Source organism: Sinocyclocheilus rhinocerous, unplaced genomic scaffold (assembly GCF_001515625.1).
Source record: "Sinocyclocheilus rhinocerous isolate Xijiao unplaced genomic scaffold, SAMN03320098_v1.1 scaffold1507, whole genome shotgun sequence".
Lineage (NCBI taxonomy): Eukaryota > Metazoa > Chordata > Actinopteri > Cypriniformes > Cyprinidae > Sinocyclocheilus > Sinocyclocheilus rhinocerous.
The window spans coordinates 516777-544773 of NW_015659940.1; the positions used below are offsets into that span (position 1 = coordinate 516777).

Here is a 27997-nt window from a genome sequence, read left to right on the forward strand (position 1 = left end):
TGGTGTTTCTTACAGAAATGAATGTGTGTGTGTGTGTGTGTGTGTGTCAGAGATCCACTGATAAAGTGCATCAGGGCGTGTCTGATTCACAAATGGACAAGCTCTCTCTCATCACTCCTTCACTGTGATGGGTCCAAGTCAAGGGATCAAAGGAGTTGAGATGCTGATTACGATGAGAGGAGGTGGGGAGAGGAGGAAGTCGGAGGTGTGAGTGTGTGTGTGTAAGGAGGGATGTCCTGCGAGATTGACGTGATCTGATCCATTTTGTGACAGACACCTTACGATATATAAGCACAACATTCCTGAATTACTTGGACTGACGAAAGGACTCTGACCCCAGAAACACCCATTACTGAAGAGCAAACGTCCAAAGACACATGTAAGTCCAAAAATTCTTATAGATTTAACCAGGTATATATTAAATTAAATGTTCTTGGTGATTTCTAAAGTGAATTTCTCAGCAGAAATTGTTCATTCAAGTAAAGATATTGGTCACACTTTAAGGTCCAATATTTATAAAGGTGAAAAGAATTTATTGTTTTAATAATTTTGTGAGGCAAGTTTTGATTACAGTTACTAGTGCACAATATGGGCAGTTTCTACCTGATCTGACCCCTAAAATGACTTTCATATGTGCAATAGTTGAATTTCAAAATATTTTTTACTTGAATTATATATTTAGATTTTTCATCTAGCACAGTTTGGACTAGAACATGTAGAACATATAGCCTATATTTTCTTTTTATGCATTTTATATATGCAAAAAGTAATTTTAAGGGTCAGATCATGTAGAAAATGTACATGTTTTGCACTAGTAATTATATTACATTATATTATATTATATTTATTATATTATATTTATTATATTATATTATATTATATTATATTATATTGTGATAATTTTACAGGTTACATTCATGAGCCAGTAGTTGGCAACAAATTACAGATTAGATGAGTGAATCACTTTATTAGTGAGTCACTGAATCCTTTACTCAAAGGATTTGTTTATATTATTGAGCACCCTGTATCATGTTATATACAGTGCCCTGTATCAGACTCAGCATGCTGCCCGCCGCCTTCACTCAGCCCGTGACTAAGTGCCTGATTGGCTCGCGCTTGGCAACGGTCGCTTTCCTGCTGCTGCTAATTCTGTCCGCCACTGAGACCTCTGCACACGGTACCACAGTCGAACACGACCTTCATATCGTCCACAACGTCGATAACAGAAGTAAGTTTTTTCGATCAGTTTTTGTCATTGTAATGAACTTGATTCATAATAGCTTCAAGAGACTTGATCAAGAGAATGGCAGATGCTGTGCGCAATGTCAGTGGAGCAGCTGTCAGACGTTCGTGCATTTAAAAAAATATTCATAATAGCCTACATTATACAGATATTCTTATAAAGGTATTCGTAGTGCATTAAAATGTACTTTGTAGTCAGTTATCTTTTCATAAACAATTGTAATTACTGTCAAAATATACTTTAACATGTAACTGTTATACAATGCTATACAATGTAAAAAGAAAATCTTGTTAAATTAACAGAAATTATCTGACACTAACAGATTTTTTTTGCGCCTGTATATGTTATAGTTCATGATATTATTTAATCAAGTGATATAATGTTAATAAACCAACCTGCTTGAATTTTATTGTGCTTTGAAGTTTAAAATATACCAATAAAAAACATTAATATTGCAGATGGCAAGACAAAAGGCAATATAATAACTAACAAACCTGTTAACAAACAGGAGACTTATTTTTTACTTATAAAATGTTTTACTTTAAAAGTATTGAAAAAATTAATTGAGAAAATGATGTACACATATATGGTAGATAACCTACAGTGGCCAATGAACAGCTTTTATTGTAGCATTTTTATTTTTTGTGACCTATTTTAATTTGATTCTTAAAAATTACTTTCATTGGTTTAACCTGATATAGCCAGGTTGATTTGGTCATATTTGGTCATAAAGTACATACAAATTTACTTTAATAGACTGTAATACATTCTAATAGTGTGAAATATGATGTTGTTCATTTGTTTTAATGCATCTGTTTTAATGCATTTTATAATTGTGCATTACGAGAACTTATTATAAAACTGATTATAAGACATAGTGAATGTATTTAAATAATCTTTCTAGTTGTTTACCTTATTAAAGTAATAGTAAAAGTTAAATTAGATTCATGATTGACAACAAACAGACCAAAATTATTTGTAATATGTGCACATATACCAAATATGCACTCTAATAGTAACATTTGTCTTGACCTCTCATAAATAGGTCCAGAGATTGACCCGTTCTGGTATGTGGGGCGCGGCGTGAGACCTATCGGGCGGTTTGGGAAGAGACAGATTGGAGGTAGTCTGCAGCCAGTGGTCAAATCTCTGGAGCTCCTGTTGAACACTCTCAGGAATAAGGAGAGCTTGAGGAGTGCGCTGGCACAGGAGGAGTCAGACTGGTTACCATGAGAACTACTATCTACAGCGACCTGCTGCCTGTAATATTTAAGTGTATTAGTGTGTATAACTAATCAGAGTTTTCCTCTTTCCTCAGAGTACATATTACAAATGCAATCTATATTAATAAATAAATCAACAAATGTATGTACGTTTTCCTCTTATTAGTACTGTAATGGATTATGCAAACTACTGCTCCACAATTCAATTACAATAAAATTGTTCAAATATAATCTACAAAAGAACACAAACATCTCAGAGTCTCTTCAGGAATGCAAACTTTATTCATATTTATTTGAACACTGCTTGTGTCAGAACAAATTTGGCACATGAAAATTCATTGGCTTTTTTTTTTCTTTTCGCTACAGAATATTTTCCCCCGTTGACACTTTATGGTTAAAATAAACAGAGGACATTCTGATAAGAGGCTGGCTAATGCCCCTGCGGTCACGACAAACCCAAAACACACTTAAAGAGCCTACAATATTTCATATCTGTCTCTTGTCTTTTTGTACTTCATTCAAGTGTAAATATGCATTCGATTTTTCTAAATAGAAAAAAATACATGACACTGTAAGACACTTTCATTTTCTTGACTGCGCTTTTCATGGGACTTTTTACATCTATTAGAAACGTGATACATGCTTTTATACACAAACATTGCCATAGACAACAACAAGGAGCAGAACCCCGTTTGAGAGTGTGAAAGCTGAATAGCTATTAGAGTGGCATTAGAGCAAATAGAGTGGAATGGGGAAGACAAAAGTATGGGATGATGGTGCAATTGTATATTTCATGCTAGTTTATTCTCCATTGGTTTCAAAAAAAGGACGGTTCTGTGGAATATCTTAATAAGGTACCTAAAGATCTTTCATGCTTTTGCAATTTATGTTAGCTAAAAGGGCTAATTCTAATCGATACTGAAAAACAATAGCTCACCGTAGCTCTTAAAATCTTCCCCAATGTCAAATTGAAGCTCATGTGATTTGCACAGTTTTCCATGAACTAAAACAAACATAAAGAAAAAAAAAACTGTAAGAAGAAAAAAAAAAATCAGAAAAAGTACACTGGGTATTATTTTTACAGAAACATTACAGATTGTTTTAGATTGAATCTAGATGTATAGACTGAATGTCCAAAATTAGCATTTTAAGTATATACACCCAGGTGGATATCTAGGTGGGTTGTAATACTAAAGCAGTGCTCTGAGAATAACAACTGGGTGTTTCGATTAATAAAAGAAGGTAATTAATAAAATATGAAATTAGAAGTCAAAAAAGGCCACAACCCAATTTACCAGAGAGCTTCGTACTGAGATGACAGTGATTTGATGTTCATACTCAAGAGGTCACAGGATATCTGAGGTTGATTTAAAGACAAATATGAATACACAGGGGGGTTATGATTAATGCAAACACACTCACAAACTCATTATATGGCAAGGTGGTCGAGTGCTTTTCAATGACACTTGACTCTTTTTTTTTTTTTACAAAACAAAATAGAGACTAAATCATGAATTTCACCATTATTTTAGATGCAGTTTTGAGTACAGCACTTAAAAAGAAACAACTCCAAAAATGATAATCGGAAAAAAACCTGAGATATTCGCAACACATATAAGAATAATAGTGACAATGCAAATACAACAGGTCCTGCAGGTATTTTGTTTACTTTCACATAGACATTTCATGTTTAAAATTTTTACCAAATGTGCTCCAGCTTATCTTTGCAATAAAAAAAAAAACAGATTACATTGGTCATCCCAGTCACATTGCCGACATACAGCTTACAAATTCAAACATGTACAGCACTCAGTAAAACATTAGAAAAAGAGAATGAGGTGATGTCCTAGATTGTTAACATTTACCATTGTCCAGCTATCTTACATATACAGTAATTACATGAGTTTAAATCTACAATTATAAGCCTCTGTGATGGTTCGTTGTAGGAGTTTGGTCTCCATTAAGGCAGAGAGAGAGAGAATCGGGTCCCCTGGTTACTGGAGATGATGAGCTCCAGGGTTTGGTAGAGTTCTAGGGGTCAGAAGTGAGATTAACCCTACATGGGTTGTGATCAGGCTTAGGGTCGACAAGTAGCACTAGTGCTGATCAAACTGGAGGACCGGAAGTTGGATCAAGGCACTGGTGTGGAACAGCCTGATGGTCCTAGCATTCACTGCAGAGTGATATTGAGCCATCCAGCTTATCTGAGAATCACTGAGGTTACATGGCCTCTTGTCACAGCCTCATTGATCTCATCTGTGGCTCGGATTTGACTTCCTTTTCTGTGTGGAAGGAATTTAAAACACCCTCTTAGAAAATGTACTTTTTTTTTTTTTTTTGGAAATCCCTTTTTTTAATGATATTTTGGCTTAATGTGCAGATGTGTTTAGCACTTAGCTCTCTTAGCTATGAACAGAGATTTACTTTCACATGATTTAATATAACATGAATTGATTACCTTGAATAAGCTCTTTTTGTAATAGGAGCAATAGTTCACACAAAAATGAAAATGTTTTCATCAGTAACACTTTACAATAAGATACAGAAATGCAATAGTTAGCATGAACAAAAAATAAACAATAATAATGTTCATGTAATGCTAATTTCTACATATACACTATATCATTCAAAGTTTGTTGTCAGTAAGATTTTTTAAAGAAATACTTTTATTCAGGAAGGATGGATTACATTGATGAAGTTACAGTAAAGACATTTATAATGTTACAAAAAATGTTCTATTTCAAATGCTGTTATGAACAGTTTCCACAAAAACATTAAGAAGCACAAATGTTTTCAACAATGATCATAATAATAAAATGTTTCTTGAGCAGCAAATCAGCATATTAGAATGATTTCTGAGGGACCATGTGACACCTAAGACTGCAGTAATGGCTGCTGAAAATTCAGCCGTGCATCATAAGGAATAAATTACATTTTAAAATATGTTACAATAGAGAACTATTAATTTAATAATATTTCACAATGTTACTATTTTTACTGTATTTTTAAATCAAATGTGCAGCCTTGTTGAGTAGCTTTAACAATATTAATACATTATTATTAACGTAATTAACTAAAAACACACAATAGCATATCTATAAATTACCAGTAGAATGTCTTGACAAGATATATAAATTTATTTGAACATATATCAAAAATGCAATTTCATACGAGCAATAACTTGAGTAGATCTTTTCTATGGAGAACATTTTTAATTTCTAAAGTATAATTCATTGCGATATTTTTAGGGGCCATAAATAAAAAAAAATATGAAGGTGACTGCTAAAATATTGTGTGGTGCGACTTTTAAATGATAGTTTATGTCATTTATAAAAATACCTTTTTAACTTTACAAGTACATTTAAAACCTTTTTTTAAATAATGATTAAAATTAAGGCAAGGCAAGTTTATTTATATAGCACATTTCGTACACAATGGTAATTCAAAGTGCTTTGCATAAAAGAAAGTAAAATAATCATAAAAAAATTATCACAAAAATAAAACAAGGAATTTAAAAACTTTGAAAATGATTAAAAAATTGATTTAAAATGAATTTAAGACAGTTAAAAATAGAAAATGATTATACATAAAATACAGTGCACTCAGTTCAGACATCACTAATGTTTTAACTAAATTTGCGCACTAAATTTAATTAATGTTTTAGCACATATGATTTCTTCTGGAATCTGATTCCAACTGCAGGCGGCAAAATAGCTAAAAGCAGATTCCCCTTGTTTTGTGTGAACCCTTGGTATTTCTAACTGACTTGATCCTAATGATCTGAGTGGTCTGTTAGGTTTATATTCAGTGAACATATCTGCTATGTATTTAGGTCCTAGGCCATTGAGTGATTTATAAACGAGTAAAAGTACTTTAAAATCAATCCTAAATATAACTGCAAGCCAGTGTAAGGCCCAGAAGACTGGTGTGATATGCTCAGATTTTCTGGTTCTAGTCAGAATTATACACAGTATTGGTATTATGGGACACTTTTAAAGTCCCTGCTCACTGTCTATAGGAAAGGGCAGCATGAACATTCTGAAAACATCTTTTATGTCACACACACACACACACACACTCATGTCTGGTTTGCTATCCTTGTGGGGACTCTCCATAGGCGTAATGGTTTTTCTACTGTACCGACCGTATATTCCACGAGTCCCCATGAGTCTGTGTGTATTCAGGTTTAAGTCCCCACCAGAATAGAAAAACAGGTACACACATACACACACATACACACACACACACACACACACAAAAATCATTCTGGTTTTGAATGACATTAAGGTGAGTAAATAAAAACAGACTGTTCCTTTTTTTGGTGAACTATACTTTTAATGTCAACATGTAACACACAAGCTAGAGCTTTCTTATGTATGGACATGGAATCTGCCCAACACCACAAAAGAGTATTGAGAGAAAATGTTACAACATGCACCACACACACTAAAGAACCACTTCAACCCTCGGACAAGCTGTTACCGTCTCCTTCTATTGGTAGGTTTGTGTCACTAACAGCTGAACTACAATAAGTACGTTTGTCCTTTGAAGTTGCAGCTAATGTGAAATAAAGGAATAAAATGAATCATGGTCATATCAATGGTCAGCGCTAAAAAGAAACCCTGTTAATTAGCAGGAAGATTAAGGAGGAGAAGATGAGGGAGGAAAAGTGATCATACTGCTGGCTGAATCTCTGTTTTCTTCTCTAATGGATCCTCTTCTCTTTTCTTCTCCCAGTGTCTCTACATGGTGCATTAAGTATTGCACCTTTTCACTGCTTGCTCATTCCATCTTTCTTTTCAAATCAAAATGTGTAATGTCACTTGGTGTGAAAATAGACCCCCCCCACCCCCAGTTTAATGTCAGTGGAAGAAAAAAGGTGCTCTTTTCTCTGAAATGAAATTGTTGCCTCTAGGATGTTAGCAGGTTCAAACCATGATCACAAATACAGCATACAGGGTACTGCTCTTATAAGACATGTAAGATTTACACATCTTTGTGTTTCTGAAAAACTGAAACTGCCAAATAGTCTACTAAGGGAATCAGTCTCTTGAGACTGACCTCTGGTGTAATCAGAGCGGCTAGCTCAGTGCCCTGAAGCGACGGACCGGCAGGGGACGGCCGTACTAGCTGTTCTAGAGACCTCCGTGGAGGTAGCGAGCCTCTTAGCACCGCTACGTTTCTGGGCGGTAACTGAGAGAAGCGCTCGCCGGAGACCGCTGCACCCTGGAACACCGGCAGGGTTGGCAGACTGATCTCCTGAGGGCTTTGCGGAGAGACGGGCGCTGTGTGATGCGGTCCCTCCGAAGTCCTGAGCCATGGCATCAGGGCTCTCTTAGCTGAAGTCTTCTATTGAAAATGACGGTCCTCAGACCCGCGTCATCTCCTAGGAAGACTAGACTGATAGAACCAGAGCCTGCTCGGGGCAGGACCCAATAGGGCACGCTTGGCAGGGGCTCCCACACCGTCAGGTGACCTACTAAGGGAATCAGTGTCTCGAGACTGACCTCTGGTGTAATCAGAGCGGCTAGCTCGGTGCCCTGAAGCGGCGAACCGGCAGGGGACGGCCAAACTAGCTACTCTAGAGACCTCCGAAGAGGTAGCAAGGCTCTTAGTACCGCTACGTTCCCAGGCGGTGACTGAGAGAAGCGCTCGCCAGAGACCGCTGCGCCCTGAAGCACCGTGAGTGGCAGGGTTGGCGGACCGATCTCCTGAGGGCACTGAGGAGAGACGGGCACCAATGTACACCGCTCTTCCCCAGAGTGGGCTGGCCCTCAGAAGTCCTAGGTCTTAGGCGTCAGGACGTTTTAGACGAAGACTATCCAGCGACAATGACAGTCCGCAGAACCGCCTTCCGCTAGAAGCCTTCGGCCTGGGAGCGCCACTCTGACTCTAGACTCTGCGGAGTACGAGAAGTGACGCCCCCAGAATGAGGAGCTGGAACACGGTAGGTTGGGACTGCTCCCGCCCAGCAGCCCCTGCTGACCGCCTCAACCTCCTCGGAGGAAGAGAGGTAAACATGTGCTCTCACTTGAGAAATTTTTATCCCAAGAGCCCCTGTATATCTAACTTCTCAAAATCAGATAACTACTTCATTTAATTCCTCAGAATTAAATGCAGCCAAACAACCAAACAAGTAAACATGGTCTGGTGTGATAAGATTCATATCAAAAACCGAAAATGATGTATTTTCTTTTCTTTTATATAAAGCACTTTGAATTACCATTGTGTATGAAATGTGCTATATAAATAAACTTGCCTTGCCTAATGCACGCGTTGCCTCAGCAGCACGCGAGCCGCTCGGTCACACAAACAATATCAGTCTCCTTGGAGAAAGATAGCTGCAGCAGCGAGCTCTCACTCAGAGGGGGAAGAAACCGCAGCGCGGGCTTCCGAGCCTCAAGAGCGAGCGCTAGATCTAGGGAGCGCGGGTGGAGATAGGGAGATCCCGTCTCCAACCCTTCCGCCACATCATGTGCGATCCCCGCGAACTCAATCGCTGCCATGCCTCAGCAGGAGTGGGACCGGAACCGCAAGATCACAGGCACGGAAACACTCCTTTGGAGCGTGCCCGGCGAGGGCGGAGCGCTTAACAGCGGGAAAGGCACAATCAGCACCTCGAGAGCTGACTGCGCGAGCTCCACTCCCCAGTAATGCTGCTCATTATAATATTAGGCATAATATGCTTGTGTAACTGATGCTTGTGCAACTGGCGAGCTCATTGACGCCCTCCCTATCCACCTCCTCGGAGGAAGACAGGCAGAGCGTCGAGCCCTCTCCCCGGGGGGAAGAACTGCAGCGCGGGCTTCCGAACCCTCATTATAATATTAGGCATAATATGCTTGTGAAACTGGTGCTTGTGCAACTGGCGAGCTCATCGACGCCCTCCATATCAACCTCCTCGGAGGAAGACAGGTGGAGCGTCGAGCCCTCTCCCCCGGGGAAGAACCGCAGCGCAGGCTTCCGAACCCCGAGTGCGGGCTCTGGATCTGGTGGGTGAGGAAGAAGATAGGGACTCGCCCGTCTACATTCCCTCCACCAGATCCATATGCGAACCCCACGAGCACAGCCGCCGCTCCGCCCCGGTGAAAGCGGAGCCGGCACCACGAGAAATGCTAGTGAAGGCTCCATCCTCAAAGAGAGCCTTCTGAGAGCGAAGCAAGGCAGAAACAAACGCTCGCAATGCAGGCAGTCAACTCCCTCGAGAGCTGACTCTGCGTGCTTCGCTCCCAAGCAGACAACACACAAACTGTGTGTGTCCCCACCCGAATATAGCGTGGGCAGGGAGGAACACACAGCCTGAACGCTGCCTGCTCTCACCCAAATGCTTCTATTGACTGAAGCTTTGACATAATGGAGCTTATAAGTGGACAAACAACACTAAATAAGACTCACAAACAGATACGGTTCCACCGCATGTGCTTTTAAGCTTCCTGGTCGTTACGTCACCCCGCAAGTGACGTCTCGCCCATCCATTGGACTGATTACACATGTGATTCAGAGCGTGGTCACACTGAAGTCGTTCCCATAGCGTTTCGACGCAGCTCGAGTTCCTGAAGGGGAACTTGGCACAACATGTTTTGACGTGTTATATTCAAACTGAATACAGAAGGCCAGGGGAAGTTTTTAGCAGTCTGTTCCCCACACAGCTATCATATAACTTTGAAAGATTTGGATTCTAATGCACAAGTACTATGGACCACTTATATTGTTTTTGTCTTCTTTGGAGTCTCTATTCTTAAAATACGCCCTCTAGAGATTCTGCACTGTTTTTAGTTGTGCTCCATGGAAAATAGTAAGTCTTACAGGTTTAGAATTACATGAGACATAAGGATGAGATCCCTTTCAATATTTCAATATTTCAGTATTAAATGTGTTCATACCTGATGACAGACTTCTGATAGGAGGAGCAGGCAGCTTTCTCCTCTGATGGCGAGAAGAGTCCAGTGTCTGGGGCTGGCAGGAAAAACATTAAATCACTAATTCTAAAAACGTTACACAAATCCATTGCACTTATACGTTCAAATGCATCCTGTTTGTCTTTAAAATTTAAAAAGTGTAATGCTGATGAAACTCACCATAGGTTTAGACTTGTACTTGGAAAACCTTGTGCATGCAGATACATTTAGACCTGCTGTTTTAAGGGCTGATATTCTTGCCTCAATATCTGATATCTGCAAAGAACAGATAAACTTCTGAATTTACACTTGAAGTGTTTGATACTGTATCAATAGCACATTTAGGACCGGTCTGCATTATGTCACATGCAAGCACACACCTGGAGCTCGGACTGCTGCACCTGGGTGGCAGCAGTGGCCACCTGATCTTCTAGAAAGGCCAGCTCAGTCTCTGTGGTGGAGCTGCTGATACTGCGAGCACACTCTTCTAAGTCACTTAGCGCCTCCTCTAGGCTGTACACAGCACCTGCTGCCAAATACACCTGCACACAGTTCACATCATCACAAAATTAGATCAGAATTTCACAGATGAAAGGGAGAACTGCATGCTTTTTTAATACTAAATGTATTTTCAATGCTGTCGATGATATTAATATATACAATAAAATATAAATATAATAAAATAATTTTTTAATAAAAATGTATAATATAAAAATGTAAAAAGTTTAATATAAAATGTATAATAAAAAATAATAAACTGTTCTGTAACAATATTTATACTTTAAATATTAAATAGAAATATACCATTATTATGAATTTAATTGGAAATCTTTCTCTTCTGGTTTACCTGTACTCCCAGGGGTAGAAAAACAGTGAACGTAAATAAAAAAAATATTGTCCAGGTTATATTTGAATAATTTGCTTTGGCTTTAGTAGAATATTTCTGTAGAGTAGGTTTCAATGGTCATAATTATGGTTTGTCTTAAAAACACTAATCTTGGATTTCCCATCTTCATTAAAAAGTATCAAAAACAACACTAGAACATTTTCCAGTAGTGAATCTTACATTTTCCTCCATCTTAGTGAGGTGTTGGTCCAGTTTCCTGTTGCCTGGGCCTGAGGACATGGGTGTGCAAGCCAGAGAAGGGTCATGACCTTTGCCTTCTGCCTCTCCAAGTAATTCTTCTGTGGCATTCAGGACCTTCAGAACCTCTGTGGTGATGCTGCATAAAGATGCAGCGGAGTACTTCTGCTCCATATACATGAGAGAACACATAAAACAGATGAGAAAACCACTGATAAATAGATATGCAAAACTGATGGAATTCAAATGCATATCAGGTGCTCTTGAAACTAATTTCCATAAAAGCCATAAAACATTTATTAATAAAAGAATAATAAAAAAAAAGAAATGCTGAGAGGATCACAACTTCCACGTAGCTACCTAAGATCTCACTCTCAGCTTAATTAGCTGGGATGTATTGCTTGCATGCTCAACCTGTTGGATCAATAAACAGGATGAGAGGATTATGGGAGAAGAAGAGTGTGACGTGGATGTACGTGGATGAGAGATGCTTGAACATCTCAGAGGTGAAAGGTCATCATTGAGGGTGTCTTAAAGTGAGTAACACACATCCATCAACATACACATTTGAATATTACAGAAATAATTTACTTGAAAATTAATAGTCATTATTAAATCAACCTCATGTTGTTCAAACCCATATTTGGTACAACGCATTTTATCTGTGGAACACAGAAAAAATAACAGCATCCAGGTTTGTATGGACATGAGGGTGAGAAAAAAAGACTTAATATTCATTTTTGAGTAAACTATTTCTATAAGAGATAACGGGTCAAATCACAATGTGCCAAAAACTCTGACACTACACCAGAGCACACGTCATCGTAAGACTGTGAAACGACGTGGATGAGAGTACATTTGTTCTTGTCAATAAGCTTTTCAAAGTGTAACAGGCATCAGAGTTCATTTAGAGTACTAAGCCATCAATATGAGATGTACTTGTTGATGTGCGTGCTTGTAAGTAAGACAGTAAGCACACATGAGAGAGGGTAATATGATGACATAAAAATTACTTTTCAAGATGAGAAAGTGAGAATGAAAGAGACAGGAAGAAAGAGTGGAGCAGTGTGATTCAGTAATGAATACTTGAGGAATCAATTAATGGTTGGGTTGGTTTATGCTTTGATCACAGAAATAATTGATCCAAACTCAGTCCTAAAACCATGAGTGCCTCGAGCTCTTAAAGGGTCGGTGTGCACGTAAAAATAGACCTGTATAGTGAAGGAACATGTAGAAAACTGATGTGCAGAGCTGAATAAATCTAACACCCAATGAAAGTTAAAAGACCACATTCACACAATCTTAAAATCTTAAATAAAATGTAGAGCACATTTATAATGTATTGATGCTTGCCCAAAAGGGGAAATTGGTAGGGAAAACTGCTCCCTTATTAGGCTAAATGTTATAGCAATAAAGACACAAATCTCATGTTCTTTAGACATGTTAGACAAATATGTTGGATAGACAATAATTTAACACAACATTAACATACTTGTAGCATGAAAATGAGCTAGTTTTAAAATAAAAATCTGTGCAGGTTTTTGGCAGGATGTGTACTTGTCTATTTTATGCAACAATTAATTTTATAAAACAATTTAATAATTCTGACTTGTTGCTGAAATATAATACTTAAAGTATTTTAAATTATTTATCTACTGTAAGTTTACTTATTTTAATATTAAATTTTTAAAGTTACATTCAGCTGTGCCCCACATTTTTCAAGCAACCTTATTACTGCATTATTTTTTTGCATAATAAATAAAACGTTCATAAAATTGTGACACCACTGAAATTGCCTCGGACCTTTAGAAATTAAGATTTTGCCTAAATGGTATAAACTACATTAATCATAATTCAATCTAGTTGCCAAAGTTAATGTAAAACAATAACCAAAATATAACACATTAGATACATTTACAAACTACAAGCCAACATGTCATCTCACCCTTACTGAGTGAAATCTAAATTTGAATTAAATCAGCATTCCTGTTGCCCATTCTGCCATGGTTTGTTATTAGAAATTTTACCTATAAATTCATGAATATGTTTATTTAAATTTTGTTAGACAAACACATGAATTCTACATAATATTTAAGTAACAGTTAAAAAAAAAAAGAAATTAATATTTTTATTCAGAAAGGATACATATTAAAGCATGATCAAAATAAAGACATGTATAATGTTACAAAACATTTAAAATAAATGTTCTTTTCAACTTTCTATTTATCAAATAATTCTGAAAAAGTTTCATGGCTTCCACAAAAATAAAATAAAAAATTAAGCAGCATAACTGATTTTAACACTGATAAAAATAATAAATATTTATTGAGCTAATCAGCATGATTTCTGCTGAAGACTGGAGTAATGGCTGCTAAAAATGAATTCAATTCATATTACATTTTAAAATAGCTATATAAAAATAGAAAAGTTATTTTAAATTGTAATAACATTTAACAAAAAAAAAAGCATCCTAGGTGAGCCAAAGAGACTTAAAACAATTACATATACTATAATAAGTATAATAATATAAGTAAATATAGTATATTTGTTATTATTATTATTTTTTTTTAAATTAAGGCCTGTTTTGACCCGTGGATAGTAGCAGTAAACATTTTCAACATAATGAAGAGAACCGAGCAGCTCAGAACCAGAGTAACAGGTTTTTGTTAAACAACATCATGTTCTGCTCTCAATATCGACACCAGTACTGTAGATGTAAAAGAAATCTAAAGGAAGATTTTCCCCCACTGTGTGTATCTGACTCTAACAGACTCTGCAATGTCATGAGCAGGTTCTAAGGCAGGAGTATGAATGGACTATGAATGGATTGGATTCAGGAGGCATCTCTCCAGCTCTACTGCATCTTCTCATGATATATCTCACCTGCTGTAAGAGAGAAGAGAGTAATTGAAGCCTCTGCTGCAGGGCATTATCACTCAGACCCTCCTGGACCAACAGGAGGGGGTTGAAAGAAAGAGAGAAACACAGAGACACAAAGAGAGAGATCGGACAGAAAGACAAATGAAAGAGAAAACAAAGAAAATGAAGTAGAAAGAAATATAAAATAGATGAAAGACAAAAGACAAACTATTAAAGGGATAGTTCACACCAAAATGAAAATTCTGTCATCAGTTACTCACCCTCATGCCATTCCAAACCTGTATGACTTTCTCTCTTTTTTTATGGAACACATTAAGAGAAGTCCTGATGATTATACTGGTTTCTGTTCTGCACTTCCAAAAGAATGCAAATGTACCACATCGGTGTCAAAAAAGTTGTCAGTGCAACTTATGCACTATATTCAAAGCAATATGTTAATTAAAATTGTCCTTATTCACTGATAATCTTCATCTTTGGAAAGATGTCAGATATGTGAACTAATCATTCAGATTAGTTTTGTCAACCAGACCGATTAATTGAAAAGATCTGATTCAAAAGAATGATTCACTCACAAATCAGACATTGCTGCATCTCTCATGAACTTGCCAAGGAGAGGATGAGCAGATTTCAAGATTTTCAGTGTTTCTATTCTATAGTGCTGTAGTTTCCTTTTTGAAGCTTGAAAGCAATCTCCATTCTTTACTCTTAAAAACTAAGGTTCCAAAAGGGTTTTCTAGCAAAAAAACATTTTTGGATTCCTCAAAAAACCTTTCAGCGAACAGTTCTTAAAAGATTTTTTTTTTTCTTAATGTAAAGAACATTTTAATAATATACAGAACCTTTTTCACTATAAAAGGTCAATTAAAGCTTCTTCATGGAAGCACATTTTAAGAGTGTCATAATAAGCATGGATAACAGTCTTCAGATTTTCTTTTTTTCTTTTTTTTTTGCGCGTGTATGTGTGTGTTCTAAATAACCAACAAAATCATAGTGTTTTGGAAAGACACAAGGGTCAGTATATGAAGAAATAGTTGTCAATTTTGGTTTAACTATTCCTTTAATATAATGGACAAGATGCTAGCTGGAAATGAAAGGACTGGACCAGATGCCAGGTGAAGAGAATCCATAGAGGAAGACAGTGCTGCTCTTATTGTGTGCATTCCCTCGTCAGCATCAGATGTTCTCACAACATCTAGAGAGGTTCTATATTCATTTCTGCAGGCTGGTTCATGCGTCACACATTGCCTCATGCACGATACAAGTCTGAAGTGGCAACACAGAATTGAGCTTTCATCAGACATGCTTTTCTGTGTGAGCTTGATCATGACTTCTCACCACCAATGAGAGCGAAGATCTTCGTTCTTAGTTCAATTTGTAACACAAATGTAAGTTTAAGGGTTTGATAGAGTGCCGGAATTAAGGATCTAGACGAGCAGGCATCTTCTAATGGAGCTCATAGTCTCTTATAAAGCACCACATAATTTACACAAGTAGGTCATCAACATCCTTTGATGTTCCTGGAACCACATTCAACCAATCACTATCCTCTGGTTTTAGGTGTAGGGCTGAGATTGGTTGATAGGAATGATGCTTTAGGATCAACAAAGGATATTGATCCGCAAACTCATCCCACTTTTGTAATCACATTAAGTCTCAGCTTAACAACAGTGTGCAGTTTATTGTTTAAACTGGAAAAAGGGAAGTTGGGTGCATAATATCACTTGACATTCACAATAGAGAGTGAACTGGGACTCTATTCCAAACCACAGTGAACTGCCTATATGCTCTTTTAAAGGGGTGGTTGATTGAGCATAAACAATATCTGCAAAGTTGTGGTGTTGAAAGTTGAATGCAAACGGAGATATCGTCTTTTAAAATTCTGGCAGTTTAATGCCTACAAAAACGGCTCGTAGGGACTACAACGAGTTACTTCCCAGGTTTGTGACATCACAAACCCAGAAACACCCCGCCCCCAGGAACATGCAATGAAGGGGGGCGAGGCCATGCTGCGCTGCTTTAGAGAAGAGGAAGAGAAAACTAGGTGTGCACGTAAAATCTATTAATATATGAATCATGATTCTGTCTTTTACAAGTTTCAAAATCCATGTTCTAAAGCAGCGGTTCTCAATACTGTTCCTCACGTTCCCCTGCTCTGCATCTCTCTCTCCCTATCTCATTCAGTTCAGCTCCAACAATGAACTGTTCCATTTATACACTTATTTTCACATAGCTATGAGAAGCATTATACATGGACGCGCGTGCGGTTGCCGTACTGTATTAAACCTTTAATCAGCTTTAAATAAAACCATATATTAAAAGCTAACAGAAGCAGTACCATTTACAAATAACAGCGTATCTAAAAGTATGTGACAACAACAATAAAAAAAACATACCATTAAGAGCCGTGCTTGCACAGGTTCTGTGCGATCCTCTTCACTAATATCCTCTGCGTCTCAATCGGGCTCAAACTGATAAGCAATATAGATGATGCCATTGTTTACAATACAACCGGAGCACATGCCACTGAGGTGAGGGGTGTGACGTTCAGACTTGCACTAGAGGCGGTTTAGCCAATCACAACACACTGGGCCAGCTAACCAATCTGAGCCCATCACGTATTTCTGAGGGAGGGGCTTCATAAACGCAGGAAATGATCAGCGCGTTTATGAGAGAAGGGACAGAGCTGTGTAGAATAAAGGTAAATTATGTGAAAAATAATGCATAAAAAAAAAACAAACTTGTAGCCAATCAGCAGTAAGAGGCGTGTCTACTCATGATGCAGAGAGAGCGCTCAGTGCACATGACGGACATTAGCCAAGCCGAGTGACCACAGAATGATAGAGATGGCGGATAAAAAACAAAAGAGGAAAAGCGGAACAAAAGAAGACTTACGCCGTGTCTACACCGGACGCGGCAGTTGTTGTCGCGCCGCAACAGCTAAAGTCTGTGTACACTGGACGTGACAAAGCGACCGTTGAAAATCATTTGAATTTAGTGTCAATACGTCATAAATAGAACGCGGCAGCAGTTTTCTGTTGGGGATTTGTAGTGTCGCGCCGCGCCGCATCCAGTGTAGACAGCATCACTGATTATAATGAGTTCTATAGTATTTTGTAAGGCAAGAAGTAGGACCCGTGTAAATATCGGATCAGCTTTCCAGCACTGGAGAGAACTCAAGGAGGGGGAAGGCCTGCGATCGGACGCCGAGGTTTCTTTGTTTCTTCTCGATAGGTGAGTAACATTGGTTTTGCTTTGTTTCACAGAACTAATCATTGCCTGGGTTGCGTACGTATGTGTGGGGCGGAGCTATCAAAATAGGGGCGAGACCCTTTTGGGGTAGGGTCAACAAACACAACGTGTTTGTTGTGGTGATTTGAAATATCAACATTGGCTACCAGAAATCACTTACCCCACCTTTAACACATGTTAGACTGCACCCCATAAACACAAATTAAGCCTAGAAAAAAAAGTCAAGCACCCCTTTAAATATACTGTGCCTGTACCACAATCCATTGATTGCATTAAATGGTAATACTATATTTTTGAATGAAACCATACTTGGTGAAATACATCTTTTTACTGAACATTGATAGAGGAACACATTTAACGGGAAAAGAAATGACAAAAGTAGTATATTTTGTAAAAAAAAAAATATATATATATATATATAATGGGGTAAGAGAGTAGGTGAACTTTTACCCTAAATACCATACTTTTACATTTATACATTTTATTTACTGTTTCAATTTTCTTTATTACTATTTATACTGAAAGTCTTAACTTTTGAAATCTGTCAATTTTATCATTAAATACAAACAATAAATGTGGTTATGATGCTTTTTAATGTGGCGTGACACTGTAGCGCCTTAGTTCAAGTGTCACGCCAAGAGATATCAACTAAAATAGGCTACTGATCTACTATTTGATATGTCTGTTTAGATGTTTTAAAGCTTGTACGATGTGATACATGATATGTTTCTCTGTCTTATTCCCTCCTGGAGCTGATCCATAATTTATTCTTTATAATTTATTGATTTGCATTTATAGTAAAAGTTTTTTTAGCAATTTAGCACTGAATATTTTCAACATCCATGTTCTCTAATCAGGTATAGAGTCCTCTTATTTGAGGTTGTGGATGATTGGTCTGACATCTTTACACATATTTCCTCTGGAAAATAAAATATAAAGAATGTTTTCATTTTATTTAACAGTTTAGTTATTTAAAACTAAATGTTAAACAAAAGGAAAACATTCTTTATTTTTTTGTTTTAATTAAAAGATATTTAAAAAGTTATTAATTATAATAAAAAAATTATGGTATATCTGTTAAATGAAAACTATGAAGGGAATAGAATTGCATTTAAAATGGGCTTCTCGTGTAATCTAACTTATTTCCGGTTTAAGCCCTACCCATTTCCGGAAACAAGCTGTGTCCCAATTCAGAGGTTGCATCCTTTAATGAACTTCAAAGGCCCTGCCTTCTATACAGAGGATTGCTCTTGTCACTTAGCAACTGTGACAGCTGCCATTGACAAGCAGCAGTAATGTCTGGACATTTTTAAAAGTTATATTCAACTGTCCGAAAACAACAGGGTAACAACCTGTCTAAATTTGTTCACCTTGGTCCATTTATGTATAAAAAGTATAAATTATCTATAAAATCGCGTCTTAGTAAGATGTCAGCATTTAAACTGCTTTAAAGTGTTTCGTATCGTTAGATATTCCACCATGTTGAAACCCAATATTAGTATAATATTGGTGTAGGTATTTACTTGCATTTAAAAGTCTTATCTGGCATTTTCTCTCAAAAAAATTCTGTTGTCACCAGTGCGCAATGAATCTTAGGATAGTCTGGGCTGTGAATGGTCCATCAATTGTAAGCTTCATGGCCTAGGAAACGAAGGATGCATTTCAAGGCCACATTTGAAGAATCCTTTGAATTGCAGCTGAAAACAGCCTTTGAAGGATACAGCCTCTGAATTGGGACACAGCTAGAGACAGAAATAATTTTGAGATTCCTACAGATACTGATACAGATACATATAATAGATGTGCTGCACAAAATATAAAATATATGGATAAAATTTTTACTTTAAAAAAAATGTAACACCTAAATTTCACCTCTGGAAATCAATAATGGCATATCTTATAATTGTCTTTGTAATGGTCTCTCCTGGTGTATATCTGGATCCTTTCATTGCTGCAAAAAAAAAAGCTTAAAAAACTATATATATATATATATATATATATATATATATATGGATAGATAGATAGAAAGCAGACTGACTGACAGTGCCTTGCTATTTTATTTGTATTTGCCAATTCCATTACTTTATTCTATAACTTTATTATTTTTTCAATGATGGTCAATTATTAGCATTAGTCATTTCCACAATTAAAAAAATGAAACAATTTATGTACAGTACATTATATTACATTAACGATGCAGTCACAATTTTAACAAGAAAAATAAGCCAAATCTATGCTTGTGAAGTGACAAAGAATAATTTTCCATGTCTAACTATCAAGATTCTAAGTAACTGGAGACTTTTTTGTACTCTATGTAGATAATAAACCAATGAAATCAGTTAAGAAATGTAAATGTAATTGCACATTGTCCAGAAAAAAAAAGCAACTCCCCTGTTTATTTTTATTTGATTATAGAGCAGTCTTGCCTGGTCCATTATGTCGGACGAGTTGAAGCATCACAGCAAAGGGCCAAAGTGGCCAATGAGGCATCTATGTATTTATATGTCTATGGATATTTCCCTCAACTACATCAAACAATTAATGACCTTCTCACAATGCATTATGACTTTTTTAAGGCTTGAAACATATCTTATGCACAATAAATAAATAAATAAATTACACATTGTAGCATCTAAAATGTGTTGCATGACCTTCTTACTTTTGCTACAAGAGACACTATAAGCAGTCTTCTTCTACAGTAAGTTTTCTTATTCAGGTTAACTATGGTCATGGTGCAGCAACAGTCTGAAAAGAATCAAGTTGTTTAAACTGTCAATATGTTTACAGCTTTAGTTAAATAACTGTTTTGGAGTTTGGTTAGGCAGTTCACTAGAGTTTAGAACAAAGTCTAGGTGAAGTAGGAACTTTTAGTGTAACAGGCTGGAGCCAGTGCTTACCTCTGATGGAGACATTGGCTCCTCCAGACCACAGGGGGCACTGTCTGGAGATGTGGTTGAAGACCTTGTTGTCTTTGTCTCACATTGTTCTTGTTTTTCTGACCCTGTTTCTGATTGGCTTCTTTGCGGTGATATTCTCTTCACCTTTTCCTCATTGGGCTTTTCTGTTTCATCATAGTCTTCCTTCAAACTCTTATTTCGCTCCATTAGTCTACCTGAGGATTCTTGTTTCTCTTCCTCTTTGGATTTCGTACTCACTATAGGTTCTAATTTCTCTTTTTCCATGCGTATGCTTTTCCTCTTCTTTTCTATCTCGCGCTCAATCTCTGATTGTCTCTTTTGCTCTTGTTTCAGCTCTTTCTCCATTTCTCTCTGTCTTTCCTGTTTCCTCTCAACCTGCATCTCAATCTCTCGTTGTCTTTCTCTGTTCCTCTCGATTTGTTTCTCCAGCTCTCTTGGTCTCTCTCGCTCTCTCTCTACTTGGCTTTCAATTTCTTCCTGTTGCTCCCTATCTCTCTTCATTTCTCTCGCTATATTTATCTGTCTTACTGCATCACTTGTGTCCATCTCTCTAACTGTTTGTATTTCACTCTGATTCCCAGTTTCCTTCGACTTTTCGTCCCTCTTGTCTTGTTTGCTCTCGCGCCTCTCCTTTGGTCTCAATTTCTTACGTTCTTTCTCCCTTACTTGATCCTCTTGCTTGTTGCCCACTTCCCTGATTGGCTCAAAATCAGATGACATCACATCCATCTCGCTGACTTGGCCAACCAGCTCACAGAGTTTGGATCTCAGTTCCTGTTCCAGGGTTTCATTAACAGAGGAGCACCTAAGAAAAGGGCCTTGAATACGGAACTCTGGTTTGCTGGCCGCCAGTTGGCTCAGCATTGGTGGGCTAGTGGCGCTGGAGTTGTGAGCCACTGTGTTCTGATAGTCAGGTTCAGGTGTCATGGCGTCAGAGGCCAAAAGATCAGGAGGGGTCACAGTGTCTGGAGCCTGGTAATTCAGAGGGACTGGGTTATCCTGGCTCTGTTGCCGGCGCAGCATCATGGTGTTGAGGAGGACGGCACTGTTCTCCTGAGATGTGTTAAAGAGAGGGACAGTTGAGAAGAGCAGAGAGAGACAAATATTATGAAGGAGAAAAAATAAGAATATAAAATAAACACTTCATGACTGAGATAAAGGAGTTAGAATTTTTCCACACTATTTATGCCAATAAAAGCACAACTCTGTCCTGCACTGCCACCTACTGGAGTCAAATATAAACCACATTCAAACGCAAAAACAAGAATTCTAAACAAGTTTTCTTCCTTTTTGCTTTCAATGATTTTATAATTTCCATTGCTGCAACTCTTGCCAAAATTGTCATTTTCTATTTAGTATCTTAAATATTGACAAATAATGAGTAACATACATTCACCTTTAAGTCAATATATTACATAAGCAGCATTTGTGTTGTTTTTAAAGAATATTAATGGAATTAAATGAATTAATTGTATAGAAATGTACACTTATAGTAAGAAAAAAAAACAACAATCCTGACAATAATTAAAATTTTTATGAACACAGGAGGTGATGACAAGCATTTCTCCAGATGAGGAGAAGTCTATTAAAAGTTTTCCACTAAAAGGAAAGCTCAAGAATTTAACTGTGATGCCTTAAAAAACACATAAAGCTAAAGAAATTGCGGCAGAAATATATTTCTATTTTTAATAATATTCTAGTATTTAAAGTTTATAATAATAATCTAGGCTACATAACAATAATATAATAATCACATAGGTGGAGTTAAAGTCTCCTCATTAAGATATTCATTGATAGATATTTTTTGTACACCTAACTGAAAAATCAGCATAGATTTATTCTTATTTGTGCGCTTGATATATTGCGAGCAGCAACAAAATTACCTGTCAAATCTTTATCATACCATAGTCCAAATCACAAACGTTATATGTGCCAAAGTAATCTCAGTATGATTTTTTGATCAACCAGCAGGCTATTATTTTTCTCACCACTGTGGCAGCGCTGTACAGTGCATAATGTGCTCGGCTGTGCTCTGATGTCTCGCGTTTGCTCTTTCTGCGCCTCGGTGATCTTTTGACCTGCTCGTTCCGCTCCTCCCCATCACTACTGTCCCCTTCCAGACGGGGGTTAAAGTTTACATCCAGTGCCTCTGGCCTCAGTAGAGGCGAAGCGGCACTGTTTGCAGGATGTCTGTATGGAGGATACAGGTGTGCATCAGACGGCCCTTTCTTCCTCTGCGGCATACCGTGGGCTGGTCTGCAGGTTTGAGTGGACGGGGCAGGAGACGTCTCAGAGTCTGAGTTCAGAGTCTCAGTGTTGGTGTACTGACCTGAGGAGGGTGAGGTAACGGGTGGGTGTTGAGTGTATGTCCATTCAGGGTCATGTTGAGAGTCAGTATAGTACGTTTCATCGGAGAGGCGTCTGCGAAACTGTAACAGGGCAGCCCCCCAGCCCCCCTGGTCCTCTGGATCTGAATCAGAGCCCTTCTCGTCATACGTGGATACGACACCTGATTCTTTCTCCAGCACGCTGAAAACAAGACTCTTGCGCTTGGTCAGCAGACTGGGCCGGGAATGCTGGGAGCTCTGCAGGGCGATCCAGTTACCATCAGGGGACTGCAGGACTGAAGATGCACCTGTGGAGAGAGATACAAACACCTGGACAGACAAATATAGAGGATTTGTGTGTGTGTGTGTGTGTGTGCGCGTGCGCGTGTACATCACATACACAATCACAAAATGAGAAAATGTCAATTTTCTCTGTGGGGGATTAAGTTTTAAGTTTTGACACTCGGCACACAGAATTAAACACATCGCCTTGTTAGATTTAATTTGAATCCAGTCAAAATGCATTCTTAGAGGGATAGTTCACCTAACATTTCTATTTTTTTTTTTTTGGCCCATAGAGTCCAAAAGTATCCAACAGGGTCCAATATTGTTATTTTTGTATGGACAAAAACATTTTCTTCATTCTCCAAAATATCTTTGTGTTTCATCTTTATCTTTGTGTTCCACAGAATAAAGAAATACATACAGGTTTGGGACGACATGAGGATGAGTAAATGACAGAATTTAAATTTTTAAATGATTTAAATCATCTCGCAATTAATCAATGATAAATCAATGATTCAGTCATGTACTATATGTAAGTTTTGTTCTGAGGCACCAGACTATTCTAATGATGAATACTCTCTCTCTCGCTCTCTGTTTGTGTGTTCTTACTAGAGTTGTCCAGGCGGTCAACACTCTTGCACCCAGGAAGTGATGATGCTCTGGACTCCCTCCTGAGTGAAGAGTAGTTCTGGATAGCTGTCTCTACCTCAGTGCTCTCCGGGACCCCTGGGGCCATGCCCGCCTCAGGGCCCTTCTCTGGAGAATCGTCACTTGTCAAAGAGAATGCTGATCTTGACGTCTAAACACATGTCCACCAACCCACATGCACAACTTTAGTCATTTAGCAGTAAAGGAATTGACTCAGGATTCGACAGAAAGAGAACAACATCATCTGCATACAAGGAAATGTAATGATCTACATTTCCCAGTCTTACAGGCTCAATTGATGGATGGTTTCTAATACTGATCGCGAGGAGTTCGATCGCAACTGCAAAAAGCAAAGGGCTAAGGGGACATCCTTGACGTGTCCCACGATGTAATAAAAATGACTTTGATTTTTCTTGATTTGTGAGTACGGCAGAGGTTGGGTGAGCATATAGTGTTGTAATCCATGACACAAAACGACTACCAAACCCACATTCTTCCATGACCTTCACCATATAAGGCCATTCCAGCTGATCAAAAGCTTTCTCTGCGTCTAAACACAGAGCAGCCACTTTAGAGCCTTTCTTGTACTTATGGTACATTATGTTCATTAATCTCCTGACATTAAAAAATGAAAATCTATTAGGAACAAAACCAGTTTGATCTGTATGTATAATAGATGAATGAAATGTATTTATTTAACCTATTGGCTAATAATTTTGTGAAAATTTTAATGTCAGAGTTAAGTAATGCGATAGGCAGATAAGATGAAGGCTCAGTCTCATCCCTACCCTTTTTCAGTATTAATGCGATATTAGCATCATATAATGTGCTAGGGAATTTTTGAGTTTCAAGAGAATGAGTGAACATCCTCATTAAAAGGGAAGCCAACTTTTCAGAATATTTTTTATATAATTCAATACCAAAACTGTCTGGCCCTGCCGCCTTGCCATTAGGAAAGGATTTTATAGCATCAACAATCTCTGAAATAGTAATGTCAGAGTTTAAGGCCTCACAAGCAACGTCACTCAGTTTAGGAAGATTCAAAGGACCTAGCCAATTAGAGATGTCCCCTCTTGCTCTTGATGTATATAATTGTTCATAATATTCTCTAAAGCGATCATTTATACCTTTAGGATCCACAAGCATGTCCCCTGCTTCTGATTTAATTTTGTGTATGGCTTTATTAGCTTGTAAACCCCTCAGCTGTCGAGCTAGCAATTTATGGGGCTTATCCCCTAACTCAAAATATTTTTGTCTTACCCTTAACAATTGATCACATACCTGTCCAGATAAAATAGTATTATATTCATACTTTAATTTAAGAATAGTCTGTAAGGTAGAAGGGCTAGAGGAAATTCTATAAGAGGGTTCCAATTGAGATAATTCCTCTTCTATTTCTGAAAGGCGTCTACGTTTGTCTCGTCTGGCTGAAGACTCAAAAGAGATAATATGACCCCTGATCACAGCCTTAAAAGATTCCTACAAAGTGGAGTCAGTTACTTCAGAATTATCACTGATATCTAAAAATTCTGAGATCTTTTGAGATATAAATTGACAAAATGATACATCATAAAGTAGAGAAGGATGAAAACGCCAACACTATGGTTTAGTCTTACGGCCAAGATCAAGAACCATTGAAGTCGGAGAGTGATCAGAAATTAAGATGTTGTGATAATCTGAAGTGGGTCTAAACACATGTCCACCAACCCACATGCACAACTTTAGTCATTTAAAATGATTGAAACTGCAAGTGTGAACCAATATATTATACTGTATATTGCTACTTAAATATTGTTACTATATACATTACTGTAAGGTAAATCGTAAGGTACATTACTGTTTTAAATCAATACTTTTAATTAGCAGGGATGCAATAAATTGACCTTTCATGTAGACATTTATAATGTTACAAATATATATATATATATATATATATATATATTTGATATTTAGCTGTGGGATGTATCAGTCTCTATATATCAACCAGATTCATGGAGGACATTAGACTATTCAGAACTATGTAGGCAGAGGGCAACTGGCTTATTTGGGCTGACCTGTCCAAAACATTATCAAGCACACAGTTAAAATCACCACCTACAATAACATGTGAATCAGTAAAATCAGACAATAAATTAAATATTTTATTAAAGAAGGTAGGGTCATCAAAATTTGGTCCATACACATTAAGAAGTGTAACATGAAATGAATAAATTTAACCAGTTAACAAAATATATCGACTGTTTAGATCACTCAAAGTGGAAACATGTCTAAAAGGAACTGTCTTACGGATTAAGATTGCAACTCCTCTAGCCTTGCTGGAGAATGTGGACTGAAAGATATGGCCATTTATGCATTTAAGCATCTTCTCTCTCATGGGCCTAATATGGGTCTCCTGCAAGTACATAACATCAGCGGACAGAGATTTCAAATGGGAAAATACTTTAGCTCGCTTGATCACATGACCCAAGCCACACACATTCCAGCTGGTAAAAGTGATGCCGCTGCCCTTCGATGGTAAACTAGGATTCATACAAAAGTTGAAAATAAACAATGTACAAGCATACCGCCCTTTTAAAACACTTAATGGTATAAAAATAAAAAAACAACTCACACAAAAAGAACATTACCCCCCAACCCTCGTCCCACTTTCCCAAACAAAGTGAGAACACGTATCCCAAAAACTCACTGAGGGGTAGCTGGACCATCGGATCAGCGAACCTATAGCTAAGAAGCCCTACAGCTCCCTCTCCAACCACATAAATAACTTTATGAACAAAAAACGGCCATATAAATGTCCCAGTCTGAATTGCTGTTGCATAAAAGTCACTTACCAGAGCATATTATGCCAGCATATAGAAATGATTTTCAAGACAGCGTCCCGATGTTGACCTCCGTCTCCTCGGGCGAGGGAAACACCTTGTCAGTGTTACCATGGGTGACGCGCAGTCTTGCCGGGTAAATGAAGCCGCTTCTCACACCGGCTTCCCGGAGATGCTTCCTGACATCATTGAATGCCTGCCGCTGCTTCCTGTTAGCTATCATTTCTTGACAGTGTGAGATATTTTAATGCTGATACATTTAAGGTTAAAAAATACTGGGAAAATTCATAAGGGGGTATATATATATATATATATATATATATATTTGATATTTAAAATAAATGTTCTATTTGCAATTGGTTGTAGTTAAAAGAAAAGTTATAAAAGTTTGTAGCTATAGGAAACAAGCAGGTTGCGTTAAATGAGTTCCACATGTAGGGGGTGCTAGAGACTTGGATTTTACCGTATTGACTTGCTGCGATTGCCATTTAGAAATCTTTGTACTACAGCAATACTGAATATCACGAAAATGTGTGTTATTATTGATAAAAAAAACTTTTATAGAAGATTTTAAATATTGTTCCCTCTCATAGTAGAGCCATTGCTTTTCATAGATTCCAGCATTATTTTACCATGTTGTTTTTGCATGCTACAACAGAAGAAATTCTGTGTATGCTTTACAGATGAGGTCAGGAATATTGAAATAAGCACTGTAAAACACATATAAATACTGTATTATAGGTGCATGTTAAAGTATCTTTAACATGCTCTTACCCACAGCGGATAGGAGCTGGTACTGTTGGTCTGTGCTACTGCGCCGGGCTGACAGGTGGTGTGTGAATGCTGCGTCACATGTGTGTTTTGTGTTGAGGTAGGGGAAGGTAGCTCACTACTCTGAGGCCATATAAACTCATACTCAGCCTGAATCTCAGACCGTTTTCCCCTCTGAATGATCTACAGAGAAAGACATGGAAAAAGATGAAAAACAGATAACGGGGCAAAAGTTGCATCCCAATTCACAACCGTACTATACAGAATTCATATCCAAACCATATGGTGTAGTATACAATATTATGACTAGTGTGTCCCAAACCATACCATTGGGCATTGAAAATAGTATGCCAAATGTCTACAGATGGATTATCTTTTTTTTTGTGCTACAGTGGAGCTTGTGACAGGATAAAGTTGATGTGTAAGTTTTACCGCCAAAGGAGTATTGAAATTACTCACTAGATACTTCTCATCTCCTAAGAAATACATGAATGAATCTTCTGTCAAGAAAATAACCAGTACATATTTCACCACAATAAGAAAGAAATAAGAAATTATATTTTACTTACAGGAAATAAAGCCTATTTTTATTTCCATTAAGATGTTTTGCAGTTTCACATGATTTTTTATGACAATTAAGCACATTTGCTCC

At 37.5% G+C, this 27997-nt stretch overlaps 1 protein-coding gene across 1 annotated transcript in view; it reads right to left on the reverse strand.

Annotated features, from left to right (window-relative positions):
• Positions 1-3548: 3548 nt before the first annotated feature.
• Positions 3549-27997, reverse strand: part of LOC107724561 (rab effector MyRIP-like) — a gene marked incomplete at its 5' end in the record, with an annotated part of 109172 nt that continues 84723 nt past the window's right edge. The window contains 9 exons of the mRNA XM_016533535.1: positions 3549-4748; positions 10350-10422; positions 10545-10640; positions 10745-10906; positions 11431-11613; positions 20475-21548; positions 22484-23130; positions 23717-23906; positions 27349-27528. Coding sequence (XP_016389021.1) covers positions 4702-4748; positions 10350-10422; positions 10545-10640; positions 10745-10906; positions 11431-11613; positions 20475-21548; positions 22484-23130; positions 23717-23906; positions 27349-27528 — 2652 coding nt within the window. The remainder of the gene's footprint in view (positions 4749-10349; positions 10423-10544; positions 10641-10744; positions 10907-11430; positions 11614-20474; positions 21549-22483; positions 23131-23716; positions 23907-27348; positions 27529-27997) is intronic.